General features: G+C 33.2%; 1 protein-coding gene across 1 annotated transcript; it reads left to right on the forward strand.

Moving 5' to 3' along the window:
• Nucleotides 1-862: 862 nt before the first annotated feature.
• On the forward strand, nt 863-22,800 carry LOC149423897 (N(4)-(Beta-N-acetylglucosaminyl)-L-asparaginase). The gene is made up of 6 exons (XM_089631849.1): nt 863-1,217; nt 2,007-2,157; nt 17,352-17,577; nt 19,027-19,217; nt 21,967-22,074; nt 22,444-22,800. Exons 1-6 carry the CDS (start codon nt 1,103-1,105, stop codon nt 22,700-22,702), a joined length of 1,050 nt encoding a protein of 349 aa, XP_089487975.1. The 5' UTR covers nt 863-1,102; the 3' UTR covers nt 22,703-22,800.
• The last annotated feature ends 62 nt before the right edge of the window (nt 22,801-22,862 follow it).

Genomic DNA, 22,862 nt, shown 5'->3' on the forward strand with positions numbered 1-22,862 from the left:
GAAATAAAATCAAATGAACAGAAGGGTATCTATGAAAGTGACTGAAACTAGGAGTGTGTGCCAAGACTAAGTTGTTTGGCAGTTCGTCTACTCTTGTCTACCCCTTCGGGAAATGGCATGATGGTTAGTATATATTCTTTGATCCTCGAACCCCACCCAAAGTTACCTGTTCCATTAATATTGCTCTAAACATAAACATGGATTCGGGGGTAAAATGCATAAACTTCGGGAGATGATTCTACGTGATTGTAGAAGTGAAAAAATAAATAACTCTTTTCGAAATTCCATTGAAGAATATTATTTCCCAATACAAACAATTCAACTTTTTTTTTTTTAAATATTGAAATTTAAAAAAAAAAATGTTATCTTTTCTACTTCAAATATCATCTCGAAGTTTGTGCATTTTATCCCCGGACACCCTGTAAAGGAACTATAGAATTATTTTCTATTTGTTGTCATAAAATGAAAGTAAAAAAACATACAAATGTTATTTGTGATAACATCACAATAATTTCTTGTTTACTAAGTGCAAAAGTTATGTTCATACATTTTTGTTCTCTTATTAAAGTTTCTTCTTTTGAAAAATCATACTACTATTCAAATTATCAGCGGGGAAGGAGGAAGATAATGAATAATCTAATAGTGCATTTTGGGATGATCCAAGAAAAATAACCTACACAAAGCGTTCAACATGGTAATCTTGCAAGATATTGAAAAATTTCCCCCCCGTGTAATGCATTACAATGAAAGAGAGCACATTTCAGCACATATTATGTATTTCATTTTTTTAGGTACATTCATGTACCTACCTACTCCATTGGTGATTGCCGTAGAAATAATAAATCACTTTGTCTGGCAATACCTGGGAAGGTTGTCAACTGTCAATTTTGAACTTTGAACAAATTAAAAATGAATCAGAATAACAATAAAATATTTCTATATGTTTTCGCCACAATAAGACAGTTTTATTATGGTTTATTGATTTCAAGTTTTAAGTGAGTGAGTTACATGGCGAGTGGTGTATATATAATTTCAAGTATGCCCGAGCACTAGAGCATAACATTGAACTGATATATGGCATAAAAAAAGTTATATTAGAATCATGATAACCCAATATTTTCCATTGCTTTTTTTAATTTTAATATCAACAATCGCAAATGCTGATAAGTTACCCATTGTTGTAACAACCTGGAGATTTGTTAGTGCAGCCGAAAAGGGTAAATATTTATGTTATTACTAAAGTTTTCAAGTCATATGATTTTCTTATTGAAACTTAGTGAATTCTAATAAGATTACAAATTAAAATATTAGGTTTAACCACTGACGTTACAGTACATATAGATTTGTTATTGTCTCACAAAATTAAGAAAAAAATTGACAAGTAAGAAACGCTCTTATTATATGTTTCCAGTGAATTCTTCAATCAAACATTGTTCATGTATGCCAAAGATAGACATTCAAAGAATATGCGTGTAAGAATGAAATAATCGTAGTGTTTTCGTATTTAAAAGTTGCATAGAATATTGCAGTCTACATCATAGGTGTGACTGAGATGACAAGATACGCTTACTCGCTTACATTAAGAGGAATACGGAATGCTGTGTGCGACCTACTGTCCTAGGTTGTCCTTATACATACGTGTTACTAAGTTCGCTATCTCACTTTTTCTAATGGCGTTGAAAATCTTCGGGAAACAATCGAAATGATTGTATTTTTAATAATAATAAATAATTTACGTGTATTTACGAATTAAATGTTATTCCTTGGCTTTTCTAGTGTTTTTCGATTAATTCAAACATTCTTATCATACTTGAGGGCATTTTGGACTATTATTTATGCAGTTTAGTTACTTTAGCACACAACCTTACGCAACTTGTGAAGGTTTGTACCAAAACCACAAAATTGAAAACCCGACAATTAGCGTTTCTTTTGCTTGCCAATTTGAGAGCTCTACAATGTGTCTAGATGTATTGTAACATCATGGGGTTTAACTATTTTTTGAACAGCATGGAGTACTATCCAAGATAAGTCAGCATTGGATGCCATTGAGGCCGGCTGTTCTGTCTGTGAGGTGAAGCAATGTGATGGAACGGTTGGCTTCGGAGGCAGTCCGGATGAAGATGGAGAAACAACTCTTGATGCTCTATTAATGGATGGGTGAGTGCTTAAAGCAGTTTAATATAAAATATACTTCAATTAATGTTTCATATTTGCGATTTGGGAAAAAACTTTACATACCTAAAAACTAATAAATTTAAGTAGGTACATGTAAATAATTTTTAAGTGGTGCAATTTGTGGAAAAAATATAATAAGCAGTAATTGTTGATTGAAATACTGGTACATATTGAATTATTTGGCGGGTAGGAAATAAGCCGACTTGGCTCAGTAGTCCAGAGCGTCTGACCGGAAATCAGAAGGCGCGGGTTCAATTCCCGTCGGCGGCATTTATTTTTACTCGGGAGATATTTTCAATTTGTATTGATATTACAGGCGACTAATTATTGCTTATAATAATTTATTATCCTTTGTGCTATGCATAAAAATCTTGTCTTATAAACAGTAGTTTATCATTAAAAATAATAATATAATACGTACATGCCACACCCAATTTATGCGCGCATAATATAGCGTAATTAATCTCTGGTACAATACACAATCCGCCTATGTTGAAAGAGGTTAACTTTTATGTCCCTAACAATTATACTCGAGGGAGATCCCATGCACTCTTATATGCTTCGAAAGCGAGGACTTCTGCCTATCAGAACGCGCTAATAAACAGAGCGACTCAACTGCTTAACGATTCTGCATTAGCCATCGACATTTTCAATGTCACCTACAGACAATTCAGTAACTATCTTATAACACATGTGACAAAATAGTAAAACTGCCTGTGTAAACCTTTTAATATGTAATCTTCTCCATGATATATTGGTGTATAACCGTTTCATGGAAAACATGAAAAAAAAAAAATAAAAAATAATGTGTCTAAGGCACAGAAGAATTCCCTAACCATAATGTCTTTATTATTACATCAATAGATGGTGGTATGAGTGCCTTCATGAATTTACTAAATACTTATATTGAAAATTGAAAGTGTCATATAAGTGCACACTACCAATTCGGAATATTAAAGTAAACCAACAAACCAATAAGAAAGTGTCGCTTGTTTACTGAACATATTATTTTTAATACAGTATGATCTTTTTTACAAATGTTTCATCATTTGCTTGCAATTTTAAAATTACATTAAATTTGGACATTAGGTTGCTTTCAGTTCGCCACTCGGCATGTTGACCCGGAATAAATATGGAAAAGGAATGAAGCAAATCTATGTGGCGTTTTGTGCCATTTGTGGTTAATTGTGGTTCAAGCGGGAACCTAGTGAATCTTCCTCACAATTGTAGTCGATTTTATAGTGTTTTTTTTTTAATTAACTTCAATTTTGATTTAACTTAAAAAAATGTGATTTCTTACCAGTTTTCGTAAACATATTATGACAGACTGTCATTTTAAGATGGATAATATCACTATAATAAATTAGTAGGTGTCGTAAATCTGGGGGGGATTTTATTAAAAAAATATATATATATTCTTTCAGTTCAGTTATGCTATCTTTTTCGTTGGAATTAGATACCTACATTTTGTTCATTGTTATCATTTAAAATGTCCAATATTATATAGTTATACCATTGTGATTTCATTACCCGGTACAATTTCCCGGTACCTACCAGACTAAATGAACAAATCATTAATATATGTACCAGTGTACACGTATGGGATGAACAAAACAGACAGTGCAGTTTAGTTTTTTTTTTACCTTGGAAAGGTTCCCCTTAAATGCCGATTCTAAGTTCATTTCAGCTTTGGAACAAATTGTGATCAGTAGAAGAGGATGCTGTTAAGCCTGTCAGCTTATTACGATTAGATAGAAAGCTATAACGCAACTGGAATCGGTGTTCAACGGGGATCCATATAATCATTTTTTTTTATTGATAAACTAACGTTTATAAGACAAGGTTTTATGCATAGCATTAAGGATAACAAATAATTATAAGCAATAATTAGTCATCCGAAATACTAATCAAGAAATCAAGAAAAAATATAATAAGCAGTAATGGTTGATTGAGGTACTAGTACATTTGGCGTGTTGGAAATAAGCCGACATAGCTCAGTGGATACAGAGCACCTGACCGGACATCAGAAGGCACGGGTTCAATTCCCGTTGGCGGCATTTATTTTTACTCGGGAGATATTTTCAATTTGTATTAGTATTTCGGATGACTAATTATTGCTTATAATTATTTGTTATCTATATAATCGTAAATTATTGCTTACAATAATTTGTTATCCTTCGTGCTTTGCATAAAAATCTTGTATTGCAAACAAAAGTTTACCTTTAATAAAAATAATAATTACATTTTCGAAATTCCAGTGTTTTAAGGTAGTTTATAGGTAAAAAATTTGACCCCCCCCCTCCCCAGAGACAAAAATACTCTGCCTCTCTCCGCAGCTACTGCTCTCGCGCTGGACTATGAGCAATAATATCGATTAATCATTTGATTCCTTTGATGATTCGATTAAAATTCATTTGAAAATTAAAATATAAAATAAATAATCATTTTTAAACATATTTACCCTGTAAACTATAAGTGTTTTGGTTTAATTAACAAACACTACGTACCTAAACTTGTAATGTTTTCGCCTTTTCGCCATTCTTTTATTTTGTTTCAAACAATATAGAATTTTCTTCTCTCTTGGCTATGACCGATGTTTAATTTTTTTTTTTCCTAAGGCTTTGCATATGTGTTCGCAGGGATGGAAAATTCCTCCCCTACAACACATAAGCCTCCATGAAAATTGGACCCTCTTCTTTGATAACTACAGAAAGCCACTTAAAGCTCTCTTGTACTATATATCTTTATAGACATATGTACTTAACTAATTAATACGTTATTTACGGCCTTGAACGCAAATATACCCGTATTTATATTGTAATTAAATTCCATCAAACGTTGTGTAATTTTTTTGATTTATGATATAGGATTTTAATTACTTTCATTTTTGTGGTAACCCTCTTGGTTCTGATCGAGGTGTTGAGTTCAAAGTTGAATTAGTCTTTCTATTGCAAACCTAGACTTAAATGAATTTTCTGAATGAGCTAACTTTCCTATTGTAATTATTCTGATTCCCTGCACCCTAACAAAATCGTAGTTAAACGCTGATAAAAGATATTATACATGTTTATTTGGACAGGTAATTTAATATAACTCAAATGGTTAATTGTTAGTAAATTTGATTTTGGTGAACTCTTGTGTCTGTGTGGCACCACTCCTTTATGATTCTGCTGCTATAAGGTACATGTAAAGATTGATTTAGTAGGTTAATGTAATTAGTTAATTGCATATTTGACGAACTCGGAATAGCTCATTTGCTGGCATAATTTGGCTCCAATCCTCCATCAAGTAAACGAGATGATCGGGAGTGGACTAGAAATTTGCACAATCCTTTGACACGGCTCTTTGATTGATACCTAAGTTATCGTGTCCCAAAAAGCCTTCCACGTCATCATGTACTGCATTCAAGTTTCCCCCCGGGTCCCGATACCCCCAAATTCCGACCCCTCCTTGGACTACAATTTACTTAGGGCGAACCGGTTTCGTCCTATATACAATCATATACTCACGGTTGGTGTGGACTTACGGGTCGTGAATCCTCATTCCACGTTTAAGAGAAAATGCGAGGGTGGTCTATAAGACCTAAAATGCAAGCTGTATGCAGGTCCGCATTCTCCAGTAAACAGTACATACGAATAAATATATGTATACATACAGTTTGGGAAAGGTTTATAACTCGCAATACGAGGCTATCTACCTCGCATCCCGAGCTCGGATCTCGCGCCAAGAACTCTGCGAAGCTCTAGGTCTGGTAACCGAATATATACGTACTAATAAGGTGATACTAATAAATACTAGTAGAATAAGGTCATATTTGATAGTTTGTTTTGGAGAGCTATCGAACTCCAAGCTTTTGTTTGTTTGGTTTTGACGTTTTTATTTAAGAGAATCGTCATCTCTATTTGGTTTGGTTAATGGTCTTGTTGTAGGAGCGACCACTGCCTCCTATTGATGAACTGTATTTGTTTTAAATTTTTCCTCCAGGGTTCAACATTAATTTTTGTTCATCCTATCCCGTGATTTTCCAATTGTTTCAAGTTTTTGACTGCCACATTAGAGAGTACTCGACCCTCAAAAGTCTCAGGCAACTGATGGGGTTTTGTATGAGCACCCAATCAATAATATTCATAATGTTTCGTATAATTATTCGATATAAATCTGGCTAACCCGTGATTTTTCAATTGTCGATTGTGAATGATAAGTATTTGTAAGCACGCAGCTTCCAGCTGTTTCAGGTAACTAATAAAAACTGTGCGATTATCTAATCAATGGTATTCAAATGTTTCATGTAATTTTTTGATATAAATCTGGCTAACCCGTGATTTTTCAATTGTCGTTTGTGATTGATAAGTATTTGAGAACACGCATCTTCCAGCTGTTTCGGGTAATTAATAAAATCCTTTGTGACTAACTAATAGGCCACTTGCAAGGATTTTCTAATGACTTGGAAAAAAATGAGTGGATAGATTTCTCTACTAAGATTACGAAAATGTTACTCAAAAAATTTTGAAATGTATAGTTTTTTTTAAATAAAATAAATAAATCTGTTATTTTTGGCTTGTGACGTCACCACTTGAAAATGTTCCGTCTCCAATATTATTGAATTAATTTTTGTAAAATTCCACACTGATTATTTTTTTTATATGGCAACACCTTGATTTCCGGCGACTTGTGAATTTGAATATTGACACTTGTTTGGGGTTTGGCTGTTTGTATTGTAGTCCGCTAACTTTGTTGAGAAATTAAGCATATATTATTTGGAAATGATTGAAGTAGGTTTTGTTCAGGGTCAGTCTGACAATTTGCCGAACATAGATTCATTTATGATGGCTACTTTTCTAAGTAATAATATGAATTTCATTGGAAGCGAAATTAGAAATGTCAAAACAAAAAGGTTAGTATTTTTTCTGTATCTTCTAATATACGAATATTATGTTATATATTTTGACAACATTTAATATGTACTTATATATTATGTTTCCATCAATTATTATTATTAAGACAATTGTTAACATTCAGTTATATGCAACTGTCTTTTGTTTTCAACGTGTTATTATTATATATTTTAAAGGTCTGCACGTGAAAGTTATGGTGATAATGCTATCGGGTATGTGCAGGTAAAAAGAGAAGGTCCTATCTGCACAGTGAAAGCAAAAATAACCCCCGAGCACCGTGTCCGCCAAAAAGCATACTCTGTTGTACTTTTGTGTGATGAGATGGAAGATGAAATACAAGTCTTAGAATGTCAAGACTGTGCAGCTTCTAGAGGTTAGTTGAACTGTATGTCGCTATATTGTAAAATATGTTTCTCTCCTCTAACCTCTACACTCTTCTACCCTATGGAGATGTGGGGAAGAGCAAACTCTTGTGTGATGTAACAAACACAGAATCATTGCGAGGGTCTCTGCCAGCTACCTGTTGACAAATAATTTATATTTGGAACATTTTGCTTTCAGGTGGCTGTAAACATGCACTGGCATTTCTAACATGGCTCCATAGGAGAAGTGAAGAACCAGCGTCGACATCTGTCGACTGTTATTGGAGAAAATCAAAGTTATCGTGTGTCGGAACCTCCCAAAAGTTCATTCTGGCATCCCAAGTTGGCAAGAACGCAGTAAAAAGCGTGGAAAAAGGTAATGGAGATTTCCTGGCAGCAGTACTCCAAAGGAGTCTTAAGGAGGGGCTTCGATGCCAACTGACTCAACTTTACATGGATCCGAAGCCCACTGACTGTTTGTCCATGCACAGGATGATTTCTGCTTTTAAGAAAACACGAAACCTGCACAATACAAGTGCTACAGATTTCATCAATTTTATTACATGTGATCTAAATATTCCTCCAAATATCTTCGAGGAAGTTTTTTCATTAACAAGAAAGCAGGCTAACTGCCCGTTATGGTACGAAATGCGATATGGCAGAATTACTGCATCCAAACTATACGAGGCAGCTAACTGCAAAACATTGGATGGAACATTGACTGAAGTCATCTTAGGGGCAGCCAAGATTCCAGACACAAAGGCTATGCAACGAGGTCGGCTTTTAGAACCTTTGGTGTTAAAGGTACTAGCAAACCAACTGGGACACAAATATAAAGAATGTGGTTTCAAAATCAGTTGCAAATTACCAATTATCGGTGGCTCCCCGGATGCAGTCACTGATGATTATATTGTTGAGGTCAAGTGTCCAGTCAAACATAGTACAATGAAAAATTACTTTTTTGAGGGTGTTGTTGCCAGAAAGTATTATGCACAAATGCAAATACAAATGTTTGTACTGAACAAATTCAAGGGAGTGTTTTGTGTTGCTGAACCCAACTTTGAATCATCTGGCAAAATAAATGTTTTCCACATCGATTACGATGAAGAATTCTGTGTCGAAGCTATTAATAAAGCCATGCTGTTTTGGTCCAGAGCTATATTTCCTGTACTTAAAAAAAATGTATAGGTATACATTATTTGAAATAAATCACGTATTTACTGCACTACACTCGCTTCTTTATTCATAATAATACATGATTATATTGATTATGTACAATAGCATCATATTATTTTCATCCCATCCACCATAGTATAATATGTATTTGTATAAAGTGACAGAAAAACAAAAACAAAAAGTTTACATAAGACATATTTTTACATTTATACCTAGTATTTATTTGATAATACGTACACATGTTATTGTATTATCGCATAGATTTTTTTTGTATTTATTATTGGAAGTAAGAAAATGATTACAAAGTGGAAATTCTAACACAAATAGAAATGTATTAAAAAGTGGAACATGATCACTTTGCTACAACACAACTGTATTTATATAAACTTGATGTAAAAGTAAGGCGTAATGAATGAATAGCAATCAATCCACTCTCAGTAAAATATTGGAAGCATTATTATAGTCAGTACTTGCACTGACTGGTAACGCTGGCCGCTAGATGGCGCTAGTGTAGCATGTTGCATTTCTTCGGGACAATACAAACCTAATGGCGGGCTTTAATATTCTTTTTACGTGTGAGCATAAGAACAGTAAGGTCGTATGTAGGTTACTAAATATTTTATTTTCGACTTATATAATTTATTAACGTAAAATAAAGAAAACATTTCAAATAACATGCATTAAAAAAAACCAACCCACAGAAGTCACGGGGCTAGGAGGCGCTAGTATAGCATAATCAGAATGTATGGTAAATGTAAGAAGTTGAAGGTGTTATACATAAATTATTCTACAGTATTTGATATTATCCCTTTTGGTGGCTTCATTGCCTATAAACTCTAAGTAAAAGCTCCAACATATGTTTTTATAAAAAACACATACTGGCGCTATAATTACATAATATTATACACTTTAGACTTATTCTATATACATTACATGAAGGATAAACAAAATTACACTGGTACATATTATGAATATTTATATTCAAGTTAAAGTTTATATGATAATGAAGCGCACATAACATTTTAAACTAAACATTAGCGTAGAGCACAAAACACTAAAAGACTAATAATATTAATAAGACTAATATGATCAAATTATTGGTTTTTGTAGATTTATGAGTCCACATGCAATCATAACAATATGGTCAACTTGTTGAGTCAAATGGAAGTCTATACAAGAATGTGGCTTTAGAATATTATACTCTCTGAGCCGGCTTATTACACGTTCAACGTGTATACGCAGGGCTGCTATTTGCTTGGATAACTTCACCTCTCTTTTAGTGCTATTTACACCTGTAACAACACTTGGTGGACGCACAAGTTGACAATGTTTGCCTTCTAAAATAGTAGCTAGTTGCTTAAAACCTCTATCTGCCATTACCGACATGCCTTCAGACAAGTTGTCCAAGAAGCCGCACTTTTCCACAATCATCATATCTGTAGTACGTCCACCAAAGCCCTTTGAAATGAAGTTAATAAAGCCATCAGGAGTGATTGATATTAGGTACTTGAGTGTATTGCATTTTTTATATTCTGACCAAGTTAGTGCCTGCTGCAGTGGATTTGATGGCTTCTCTATCTGAATTTCAAAACAGTCTATGATTGATACGACATGTTTGTATCTTGCTCTGAATGGAATTGGTAGTAAGGCTTCTATTGCTTCTGACTTAGGCCAAAATACCAGTTCTGCAAGATGACGAGATAACTTCGGTAAACTTTGCTTAAAGATTCTTGAAGCTTGAGCCTCAGAAAGGCCAAATTCATCACCTAAAATGCTGAAACTAGAGTTTAATTTAATTTTTTTTAAAACGATTAAAACATTTAAAATGTTTATATTTTCAAGGAGTGCTAGGGTTTTAACAATCCAATAAAAATCTTTAAGGATTCCTAAATACAGCTTTGGTTTGTTTTCAATATGCTGCAGAGTTAATTTCAATGACAGACTTTTGAAATCACTATTTGAACTACTATCAACGTACGAATCTGACGTAGCTTGTTGGGAGTATTCTGAACCAGATGCCGATTCCGAGGCAGAACTGTCTGGCTGAAGAGTGACATGCTTTAGTTGTACATTCTTGGTATTTTTATTATGCTTCACAGGAGAAGTACTTACGTCACGAGTAGTTAAACACTCGATTGGACCCCTACTGTGTTCTTTTCCTGTATTTGTCAATTTACTTTTGAATTTCTTTTTCAAATTGCATTGAATGGCTTTCGAATCAGTTGCGTTCTCAACTATCAACATGTGAAAGTTTTCTTCGGAGCTTGATGTATCTTGTGGTCCATCCACATGTTGTTGAAGTATTTGGAGTCCAGAGCATTGAGGCTTCTCGAGAGGAAACGACACTTCCAGTTCAACGTAGTCTTGAGGTTGATTGATGATCTGTTGTGGCACAGACTCATCCACATCAGACAGGCAAGGAGACATTGGCTCGAGACTTGCAACAAACACTTCACCGCCTTTAGATGAGCTTGGATGCTGATCCACCACATTGAGTAGATCTCGCCCATCAGCTCCAATTTGACATTCAAATTTATGAGGAATGGTTCCTTTTTTTAAAAGCACCCTTTTACTTAGATGTTGGGGCCATTTCCGAGCATCCACGCTTAACTGAAAATAAAAATACAACTTATCAAGAGACATTGTATTTATTCAATACAAACTTAACAATGCAAATATAATAAGTATCTTCATTTGAGAATAGCCTGCAAAAGTGTAACAATATTGTAATGTGTGTAGGCTTGTTGTCACTAGGTAATAGACCCACCTACTCAACCTACTGTACTGTACAGCAAACTATTCGTGAAGCATGCAACAAAGAAAAATATGTATTTTTTAAATATTGTGTTCAAACAATAATATTGTAAAAAATATACTTACATTAAAATGATCTTCACAGACATATCGTACGGTTTTATTTGACAGTTCACCCAATTGACTGGACCTATGAATTGCAATACACCATTGTTTTCTAATTGCTGAAATTCGCGGTACAACGAAAAATCTTTTTTCCTTAGTAGTCGCCGAAGTATTTGGGCACAAAGGAACCATACAATATTTATAATTATTTTTACGATCTCGGATCCTACGGTTACTACACGAATCCATGTTTAATTAAATAACAAAACAGTAACAAAACGCAGCGTTAGAATTGGAAGTACTTCGTTTTGACATGACAGATATTATTCAGAAGTGACAGATGTTATGATGTGAAAATCGTACAGATTATCCTTCCGTGGCGGCTGTCTTAGAAGTATAATGGTGATGGTCCTGATTTTAACAAAATCAAATTTAATAATATATTATTATGAGTTTATGAGTACAAGAATAATTTAAATCGCAACATTTGGATAGTATCAAACAAGAGGTACAATATCAAGTTATATGTTATATAACTAGAATGTGCAGCTGTTAAAAATAGTCTCATTGCAAAAACAAAAACCAACCTTGGTACATATAGAATATATAGGTACTTCGACCAACTAAATATATTTTATGAGAACCTTCTTTATACTTGTTTATATATTTCATATTGTTGATAAACCTTCCCCTTTAATTCATTTAATTTTATGTACATTAGGTTTTATTGTAAAATATTTGGATTAAGTGACTGAACATTATAATCGTATATATTCATCAATCCTATAATATTGTGTATAAGTATATTTATATTATATGTCATCTCATTTAATATGGCAGACTGAGATTGCAATATCCTCCCAGTACTGCTGGAATAAAACTTTAAATAAATTAATAAGGATTAATGATCAATAAGAAGGTTCAAGGAAAAAAATATTTATGAGATGTAATATTTTTGGTATGCCTCGTTATTCTCCTCTGCCATTCGTGTGAAATGCGTCGTTTTTTTTTTAAATGTTTTTGGGCTATGTAATTATTTTGTTTTCGCACCCATAAATTATGTTCCGTCTTTCCGGTTTATGAAAAAATGGTCCGATTTTTCGGATTAAAATTTTCAAAAAATCGCCATGGTTTCAAAAATACGATTAAAAAAAAAAAAAAAATACAGAATGTCTTAGAATATTTGCCTAAACCGGAAAATAAAATAAAAAAATGGGATGCAAGAGGCCTATTATGGCCAAGGTCGTTTCCAAACTATGCGGTTGACCCAATTCTCCAGTGAGCTCTTTATTTGTAAACAAATAATATAAACATCTCCTGACACACTAACCTAAATGTGAGATTTGTTTATTTTAAAATTCCTTAGAAGTCATTTGTGCCTCTTTACTTTTATTGCGCACTATTTATTAAAATATTTTTAAATCCTTTATTGAAGTTAAACTATTTATTTCATTTTCCGAATTTAGTAAATTTACTAGGTTAAATGAAGAATAAATATAAATATATATTTAAGTACACATATCTCTATTGTCAAAATATGTTAAATAAAAGTACATATATTAATAAATAAATATAAAATATATGATTCTACATAGTCTGGAATATTAATAAATACATATTTTCTTTTTCAATAATATAGATATGTCCTCGGGTAGGTATTAAAAATCGCTACCATTTCGATGCTTCGATTAATAAATAAAATACATATATATAATTACATTACTCATATATATATTCTTTATATACAATATTTTATTTTATATTTATAAATATATATACAAATATACAATATACATATATTAATGTGTAATTCTTTGTTTTGTTGTTTTAATTTAATATTCAATTGATATACTTCCACTTCACAGCCCTTCTGTGTCTCCTGGGACCTGAAAATTATTTATAAAAGGAAAACTCACCCACGTCAAGGTATTTCCGGTCGGGTAGTACACAACAACCTTGATGAAGAAATCCTACCTAATTAATTGTATTTTTCAACTAATTTCAAAATAAATCTTTTCGACTATTTATTCCTATTTAATATTTTATTCTCGCTTGAATCGTATAAATTAGCTGATATTTAATTTTTCTTCCGAACGAAATCCTAATTCAGAAAACCCGTTGATTTTATAACACCTTTCCAGTTTAGGCTTTTTGAATGATAGCTGTTTCAAATTCTTTTTCGAAATGATAGACTGATGATTAAAATTCCGGTTAGAACGACAAACACTTTTAACACTGTCGCTATACGCACGATGGATTTTAATTGAACAATTTATTAATTCTAAATTTCTTTTTATATAAATTGATAAGAAAATTTATTCCAAATTGTGCAAACTTTTAATTTACTCGACTATTAATAAATTAAATATTTTCTAACTGTTAATTTTAGAACAAAGGTTTAAACGTTTATTATTATCGAATCCTTTTTTTTTGTTTTTGTGTTTCTTTTAACCTAAGATGAAGTATTTATTACTATTATTATTATTTTTTAACCAAATTGACGTTAAATTATAATCTATTTTTAAATATCAATACGCGATCACGTTCACTTTAGATTAACGATAACAAACTCTTAAATTTAATTTGAATGTTTTCACTTTGAATGAAATAATTATTTTTAAATTTTTAATTAATTCACAATTCACTTTTTGCACTTCACTTAACACTTTTAAGCACTGAGTTTAAATTATATTTATTTTCACTGTTTAACCAAATTAAACTGATTTAACAAAACTTCACTGGTGGGGTTTTCAGAATTTAGAAACTGAATTTAAGACTTTTTACAAAACTTTTACAAAGTCCGGGGACTTGTTCAGAATTTAACACTTAGATTATTTCACTAGAATTTTACCAATAGACGTAGTACTGCCACGTAACAACTTTTCAAACCCTCGGCGCGACTGCCTCCTGACTGATGTGTTCCATCCTTTATACCCCTCTCAGGTTCCAAAAGACGTATCTGAATTTCTCTTGATGCTTAATTCTATCTCCTATCAACTCGTAAATCCGAACATCCCTCCCATCAATATCGATTCTGCTTCCATAAGATGTTCTGCTTTCCGGCTCTGGGCGGTAGTTAGTTTTTATCTCACAAATCTAAGTCGATAGGGTCCGAATCGGGTAAGTCTGCGTTAATCGCCCAAGCTCCCTTTGTCCTCTGTTCATACAAAAATGTAGTTAAAATCTCATGATTTTGTGTTCCTTTTTTTTCTCAATTCGCGATAGGTCCGTCCTCAATAACATATATACAGATCTCAATTTTATGCATCTCGTGCGAAAATTGTTTAAATCCATGTCGAAATCTTTACTATGCATTTTTGAATTTCGATTTGTTTAAATTCTACTTAATTTTATTGTTACTTATATGAGCTTTTCCATTTCCACCCGTACTTTCTATTTCCATGACGTAGATTTGAGTTTTTCCTTTATCTTTGAATTTTATTTTTATCCGCGACGTTTTCTTGCACAATTTCTTCTTGATTCTTATGTCATTTCTCATAACTCTTATAATTACTCATTTTCCAAGTCGTATTTATTTATTTCACGGATAAGTTTGAATTGTATCACTTTTTTCCACTTGGATCATTTCCTATCTCCGTTCTTTACCCTTCCTTTTATCTTTTCTTCACTTTTCCCGATGTGTGTGGTCTCCTGGGAAATTTCATACTTCATTTATTATTAATTAATATATAGTTTTCCACACTTCTATGGGAGATATACCTAATTTGACTCTGGGATATCTGTCACTTTTATTGCCTGATCCAATCTCCGCCCCATCCTCCATCCCTCACTTACAAGATTTCACATAAATTATATGTCTGGACACCTGTTTACGTTTAAAATTTTGGTACCAGACTCGTAAATTTAGTTTAATTTCAAACCTATTAATTTTAATCTCTTTTGACTAATCTAAATACTTCCATAAGGTCCACGTTAAAGTTAATCGCTTTTCTAATCGTTTATTACCTTAACGTAAATAAAAATCATGTTCGGATTTTGATTGTTTATCCTTCAAAATATACATGAGACCGCCAACCTTTTATCTTGTTTCGATCCCTCCGTAATATTGGGTAACTCTAATATATATCTAACCTAATAATCATGAAAATGTCTACTTTTCCTGAATCTAATCTATCGATATATGTTTAATTTTACTGTCTTCTTCTAATACTCAATTTTCATTTTCCTAGAACCTTCGTAGCAGTCCAAAATATCTGTATTAACCTTCCATTCGATCGCCGCACTTTTCTAAAATGTGTATTTTTTTTGCGAGATTTTCATCCAAGATTGATTTACCAATATGTCCGTTTCATCTTAAATTGATAACGATTAATTTCCATTGTTTCCAAAACTCTCACCTCTCTTTAGTACGATTTTTATCGAACATGACACCCTCCTTCTATCATAAATAATTGTACTACAGTTGAAAATTCTGCCAGTGATTTTCCTTCGCTTTTCCCGTCCTTTTTTATACTATCACGTTTATAGTTTTTCCATTGCATTTTCGTGTGTGTGTTTTTCAACTTGTAAAATCTTCAAAGCACTCGATTTCAATGGTTCGCCATCACCTAAATGCCTCAGTTATTGTAAACATTTCCAGGAGTTTGTCACCTTGAAAGTCGACGTTGACCCTAAAGTGCGTTCACCTCTAATTTCTGTGGGAAAGAAGAAGCCATTAATTATCTTTTTTTATTGCCCGATCCAAAGTTTATTCCTTTGTCCGTCGTAGACACACCTCCCTCCGCTCACTGATTGGTTACTCAAAATTTTATAGCTCTTTGTTCAGATCTATTGGTTGACAAAATTCAATATTTATTTATAGGCCTAGGAAAAGGGGAAGTACCAGTCGTCCTAGACGATTTTACGACCTCTCTGCTTTCGTCTTAGAACCTCGATATAATTTCAACTATTACAGGAGTCTACTGCAAGCAAGCTGGATCAATTCTTTCTCCGCCAGATGTCGTTAGCATGTCCGTTTTCATAAATAATTTGCATATTTTCTTGCAGCTATGGTTTATCTGTTTTTTCTTTCACTGTGATTTAAAGCCTTTCATCACAAACTATAAAGATAAAAATAAACTCGTTCTAAAAATAAAATACTATAAAATAATTTTCTGTCAAATCACATCATTTTGCCTATCATATACCGTTATCGTTGCTGTTCACCAACCCACATGCACAAGTTTTGAGATATCTAAATTTGAATGTTGGAGAAATAAATAAAAATTTTAATATTTTTTTCTGTTACTATGCGGGTAGTCAAAATTTCCTGAAATTTCGTTTAAATAAACTTTAAAATGGTATTTTAATCTTCACCTAACATATTTTAGATTTCAAATTTGCAGTGTCTCAAAAATGTGTTTTGGGGTTTAGTGAGTTTTGCTTGAACGGCGACCATGTAGATGATCCCTCATGCCGCTTTCTCACCGCACCTATTCATAGGGCGATTTCATAGAATCTATGGAATATATCAGTGTGAGCAGGCTTTCTATGCCATAGAACGCCCGATAAAAATAGAAACCCATTGTTGAATCATCTTCAACTTTCGTTCTATTCTTTAATACAGATTCAACCATAGAATAGAGCAAGTTTGAACAAAATAGAATAAAGCAAGTTTGAACAAAATAGAATAGAGCGAGTTTGAAAAAAGTAGAATAGAGCAAGTTTGAACTAAATAGAATAGAGCATGTTTGAACTAAATAGAATAGAGCAAGTTTGAACAAAATAGAATAGAGCAAGTTTGAACGAAATAGAATGGAGCATTGTGAATGTGCAACGATTTATTCCTTTACATTTTAAAACGGTTCATTCTATGAAATAGATCAGATGAGATACCAGTTTTATACAAACGAAATTTCAATCAATTATATACATTTTTTTCTAGAAATACGATGAATGTTGGCGCAGTTGTGGCCATGCGGTATGTAAAGAACGCCATATCAGTGGCCAGGATGGTGCTGAAACATACCTCCCACTCCATTCTGGCTGGGGAGAAGGCTACCAACTTCGCCAGGCAAATGGGGTTCAAGGAGGAGACTCTGGCGACCAATAAATCCACAGACATTTGGCTCAAGTGGAAGAGTCAGAATTGTCAACCGAATTTTTGGCTGGTTATTACTTTTTTTATTTGTGGGTGCTTACTTATTGTCCATAATCAATTTGGAAATTTAATCTAACCTAACCTCAATTTTTCAAAATTATCGGGGTAATACGTAATTATGTATTTTTGTAGAAAGCAATCGTTTCATGGTTTGACATCTTAACTATAAAGCCAAAAATCTGTTTGAGTGTCTCACCAAAAAACCCGCAAACAGATTATTTTGATGGAATGTTCGGTCAACATTTAAAAAAATCAACTATTCATAGCTTGCAATGTCATTTCCATTAATACCTATGGAGCTTTGAAATATTCATTTAGCTGTCAATGCATCTTGTTTGGAATTTTGGTTTTGTTCAAAATGTACAAAAAGAAAATAGTGTTCAAACTTGTGTATTTTGTATTAAGACAAGAAAATACCCTAAAACAAAGCCAGAATCTTAACAATGTGAGTGAAGCAGCCGTTCACAAAAATATGCGACGTGTGGCCCTGGTGTATTGGACAGACCTGCGGTTGAATTTGCCCTATCAAATCTCTAAAATAATGTGGGAATCATAACGACATAAGTGATGAATGGACAATGGACATAAAAAATCGATCTTTCCGTGGGGTTTGTTTTAATTATTTCTGATGAACATATTACTAAAATCCCAAATGTTTTTAGAGATATCCGTCAGGAAGCTACTAATTCATCGTCTAGAAAAATAAAATCGATAATTTTATAGTTGAAAAACATTTTATAAAATTTATAGTAATACATTCATTAGAAATAATTAAAATGTGAGCTTCGAGCAAACCTCCCTTATTAGAGTCTTGTGTCGCCTTAACTGTTTTAGTGCTATGCTCATTTTGTAAGTATGATATAAAACATAAAACAAATATGGAATTAAATAAAAATGCAATAACATGGAAAGATATCAATACATTTTAATGATTATTTTTGCAATTAAACAAGTAAAGCATGATATTTTATGATTCTAATAAAAAAAAACTACACATTTACAATATTAAAATATATAAAATTATCTCGCTTCACATGTTTTTTCCTCCATGTACTCCCTTTTTATGGCGAGTGCATATGAGGTTGGATCTCCATATCTCGTTGGAATCCCTTTTCCAGTGAGAAAAATGGTGGCTCGTCTTGTTATCCCCATTTCCAGTAAGACGGCAATGAATGATTTTATTTCATTCACTGTAGGTGTCCACTTTTTTGTCCGTGAATTCGGTCTCAAATTTCCTGTGTTCAAAAATTGTGCAACACAACGATTGGTTTCTTAGTGCTTATTTTGTTAAAGATCTCCCCAGACTCATCTCTCATTGCTAACTGATTATTTTGTTAAAGATCTCCCCACACTCATCTCTCATTGCTAACTGATTATATTGTTAACGATCTCCCCAGACTCATCTCTTATTGTTAACTGATTATTTTGTTAAAGATGACACCTTTATGTTATATTTTAGTCTGTGAATCCCGATCCGAGAACCTCATGTGGTCCTTACACCCCAAATCAAATAAACGGACATAGTGTCGAGCATACCAGAGACGGTATTGGTCCAGATAACCACGACACTATCGGAATGGTGGCTATTGACAAATCGGGAAATATAGCAGCGGGCACTTCAACCAATGGAGCTAACCATAAAATACCTGGGTAAGTGTATTTATGATATTATATTGTAGATATTTATTTAAATACAAAACACACAACATATGCCGATAACATAAGTATAAGTAAAAAAAAAATAAATATAGGAATAACTAAATAGCATAAGTACAAAAGGTAAAATTTAAAAAAAAACATTATTATTTAACAATGTTTTAATTCTTGACCTGGGAGGCATATGACACTACGTCCCATTTTCATAATTTTACAGGAGAGTAGAAAGAAGTTTTTTATAATGGAATCTTTGAATTATTTCGACAACCAAAAACATTTTTTTTTAACTTTTTACTATTTATTGTTTCTTTAAAGAGTACAAACATAGTGACAGAAATTGAAATTTATTTAACGGACATGGTGTTGTTTTCCTCTCAACATTTTTTTAATTAGAGGACATGGTGTTTGTACATTACTGATATTTTATTAATTTGGGAGGCGGGTATGGTTACCACCGCCCCGTAAACCATCTTTTGGATAACCAACACCTCTGCCATCGGTTATAAAATGCTCTCAGTATCGCCCTGATGTAAGACCACCATTCAGATTGAAAAATATTGTTTGAAATGGCTTTAATCATGTTTGGTGACCAAATATGAATAGCCAGATACTTCCCCATCTCCTTCCCCTCCCCACTATTTTCACTTAGTTGTTTTGTGGATATAATCTTGTATGCCTCTAAGTGACCACAAATATATGAGATATTGTGTTTTTGAAATCACTGCTATTTACTTATTATGTAAAATTTTAATTTTTGTCTTATACATTTATATGGAGAAAAAAATATAAATCTTCACCATATATAAAGGTCCATATTGCAAAAAGTGAATGGTGTCTTATACTTCCCAGGCCCAGAATTATTAATAATATTTTTAATCTCTATTATACTAAAATAATGTCGCTATCGGCGTCTGTCTGTTTGTATGCTTCGTTTTTCTAAACTACATAACGGATTTTGATAGGGTTTCCACCGTCATTTAGAGAATTTCTTCCGGAAAGTTTATATATATAATACAAGCATATTATATTTACAGAAAGTAGAGAAAAGTCGAGTAACGCCATGTACACGTCAGCTAGTAATATAATATGACAAAAATAATCCCAAATAGAATTGTTGATATATTATTCTGAGAAAATATTAAATTGGTGTCGAGAAATAAAATAATTAAATACTATTACAATATAATAAATAATCAAATAAATGTGTTTCTTTCTGAGCCTACAGTACTTAATATCACAAATAAACAACTCACTAGATCAATAACTCCGTACATTTTGTATGATACAAATTGGGACACATTTTATGCGTGCGATTCGCCTTTGTCATGTTTCACCATCGACGAGGATAGAGGAAACTCAAAAAAAGGCGCAACCATAGACAATATAATTCTCATTCGGAGCGTACCCCATCCACTAGCCAAAATATTATTTCAATCATAAAAATGTTGGAATATTTGAATGTTCCCTCACAACAACAAGGTTCTATCTGACATCTGAAAGTACTGTCCTGCGAAAAAGAGCTTTATGCATCTTTCTTTACAGCTCTTTACTTAGCAAAGCGCTCTTTTAGATAATTTATAATTTATGCATATTTCCTAACCTTCAAACTTAACTTTGATTGAGAAAAAATGGAACTGCATCTTTTACTATCTCCCACCACATAATTAGATATTTATTGTAGTAATTAAGTTGAAACCAAGTGTTATTTATATTTTTCGAGTTTATCCAAATTAGAAACAAACAAACAGATATTCACACCTTTTTTTGGTTACAATCACGAGTCCTATTTTGTGCTCGCGATCTCATGAAGATTAAGCGTTGGCAATGCACAATTTCTTAACGATTGTTTCCGATTGAGAAATGAGAGCCACAAACTGACGGACATCTCGCTAATATTGGTTATTCAAAATATTCCAATCTGGTCCACGACCATTCCTGAAACAGACTCTCCTTACAACTTAAGTAGGTCGGAAACTTATGTCGAATTGAATTGAAATCTGCACAGCCTTTAACACCAAATGAACTTTAGGAATCGCCATTTATCGTTGACTTTTACGTCGAAACCAAAAGATGCACAAGAAACGATAAGAAATAAAAACAAAAGATTTCAAACCACCATAGATATTCTACTCAGCTAGCACTCACCTTTCAACAGTTTTTCCATAGCGGGTCCGTACGCCACAACGGTAAAGAAGACCAATGGGAAGCCTATAAATGAGCGGCCAAAATGCCCAATCTGTTTTTTGTCTGCCGCGCTCGGGCCACTAAACAAACAAAAAGGATCACTCTGGCTTTCCAATGCCCTATCAACGGATCTCCTGGGCTACGGACTTGTATGGACCCGCTGCCTGCCGCTGCCCCTTCCCGCTGACTTCTGAGAAAATTATTGGCTGCCTAACCCTACAACTGGCTCTATTTTCCCTAGCGGGAATTACAAAGGCGTGCAGCGGATCCCTACAGTAATATCTGTAGATATTATAACAGCCTTTTTAAGTGCGAGCCTTCATATTTTGCATTTGCACAAAAATCGTGTATGAAATTAACCATCTTTTTCAGGAAGAACGTTATTATTTTACATCTTACAAAGTCGTGTGTAACTAACCCTTTTTTACAGTCTGACAATCTGTCAAGTATATAAAGACTAATTTGGAATCAACATTTCTTCAACAATGTTTTCTGTCTCCATACATTTTCATCACGTTTCATGAATATGTAGTTATAGAGTAAGTTATTATGATTCTAGGAGAGTAGGTGACTCTGCAATTCCTGGATCAGGTGCTTACGCTGATAGTCTAGTGGGGGCGGCAGCTGCCACAGGGGACGGTGACGTCATGCTGAGATTTTCACCGAGGTTTGTCTATGATAATATTTTCGAATGTCTATGAACAGTAAAAAAAATCAGTTCTTTTTCTAGGTACCTACCTAAAATCTAAATAATTTTTACTTTATTTAGTAGTGAACAATAATAACTGTTCCGAGTAGGTAAATTATTTTTTTGTCCTAACTACTATTATAAATGTGTTTGTTTGTCCTTCTTTTACGTTGCACCGTAGCGACCGATCAATGTGATTTTTTTGCATATGGATAGTTGAAGGACTAGGATATGATATAGGTTACTTTTCATCCCGGTAAAACATTTCATTTCGATGGGAAATATTTTTTTTTACAGCACTATCTTAACAACATTCCTTATCTAATGTAAAAAATAAATATTTTGCAGCTTTTTAGCAGTTGACGAGATGCGTCGGGGATCCACACCATTGCAGGCGGCTGGAATTGCGATAAAGCGCATCGCCGCGCATTACCCTTCTTTCTCCGGTGGCGTTATTGCCGTGGATAAAAAAGGAAACTATGGCGCCGCCTGCCACGGAATGGAGGAATTCCCCTTTTCCGTGGCAGATGGCTCAACTGACAAGGTCCGGGTGGAAACTGTGCCATGCAAAGTTGTAAAAGATAAAATGGATACCAATGAAGTGTGAGATTGGAAATATAAAAGATTTCAATTACTGCTATCATAACAATAATTAAACAATTTTTATAGTACCATTTTGTAAACAATTTCATCTTAAGGCGATTCCATACGTAGTAATGCAAAATCATGTGTTTTTGGTTTGAAAATTTGGTCGCCTAGAAATGTTT

Source organism: Hesperophylax consimilis, chromosome 5 (genome assembly GCF_061612785.1).
Source record: "Hesperophylax consimilis isolate HC1 chromosome 5, BYU_Hcon_1.0, whole genome shotgun sequence".
Taxonomy (NCBI): Eukaryota; Metazoa; Arthropoda; class Insecta; order Trichoptera; family Limnephilidae; genus Hesperophylax; species Hesperophylax consimilis.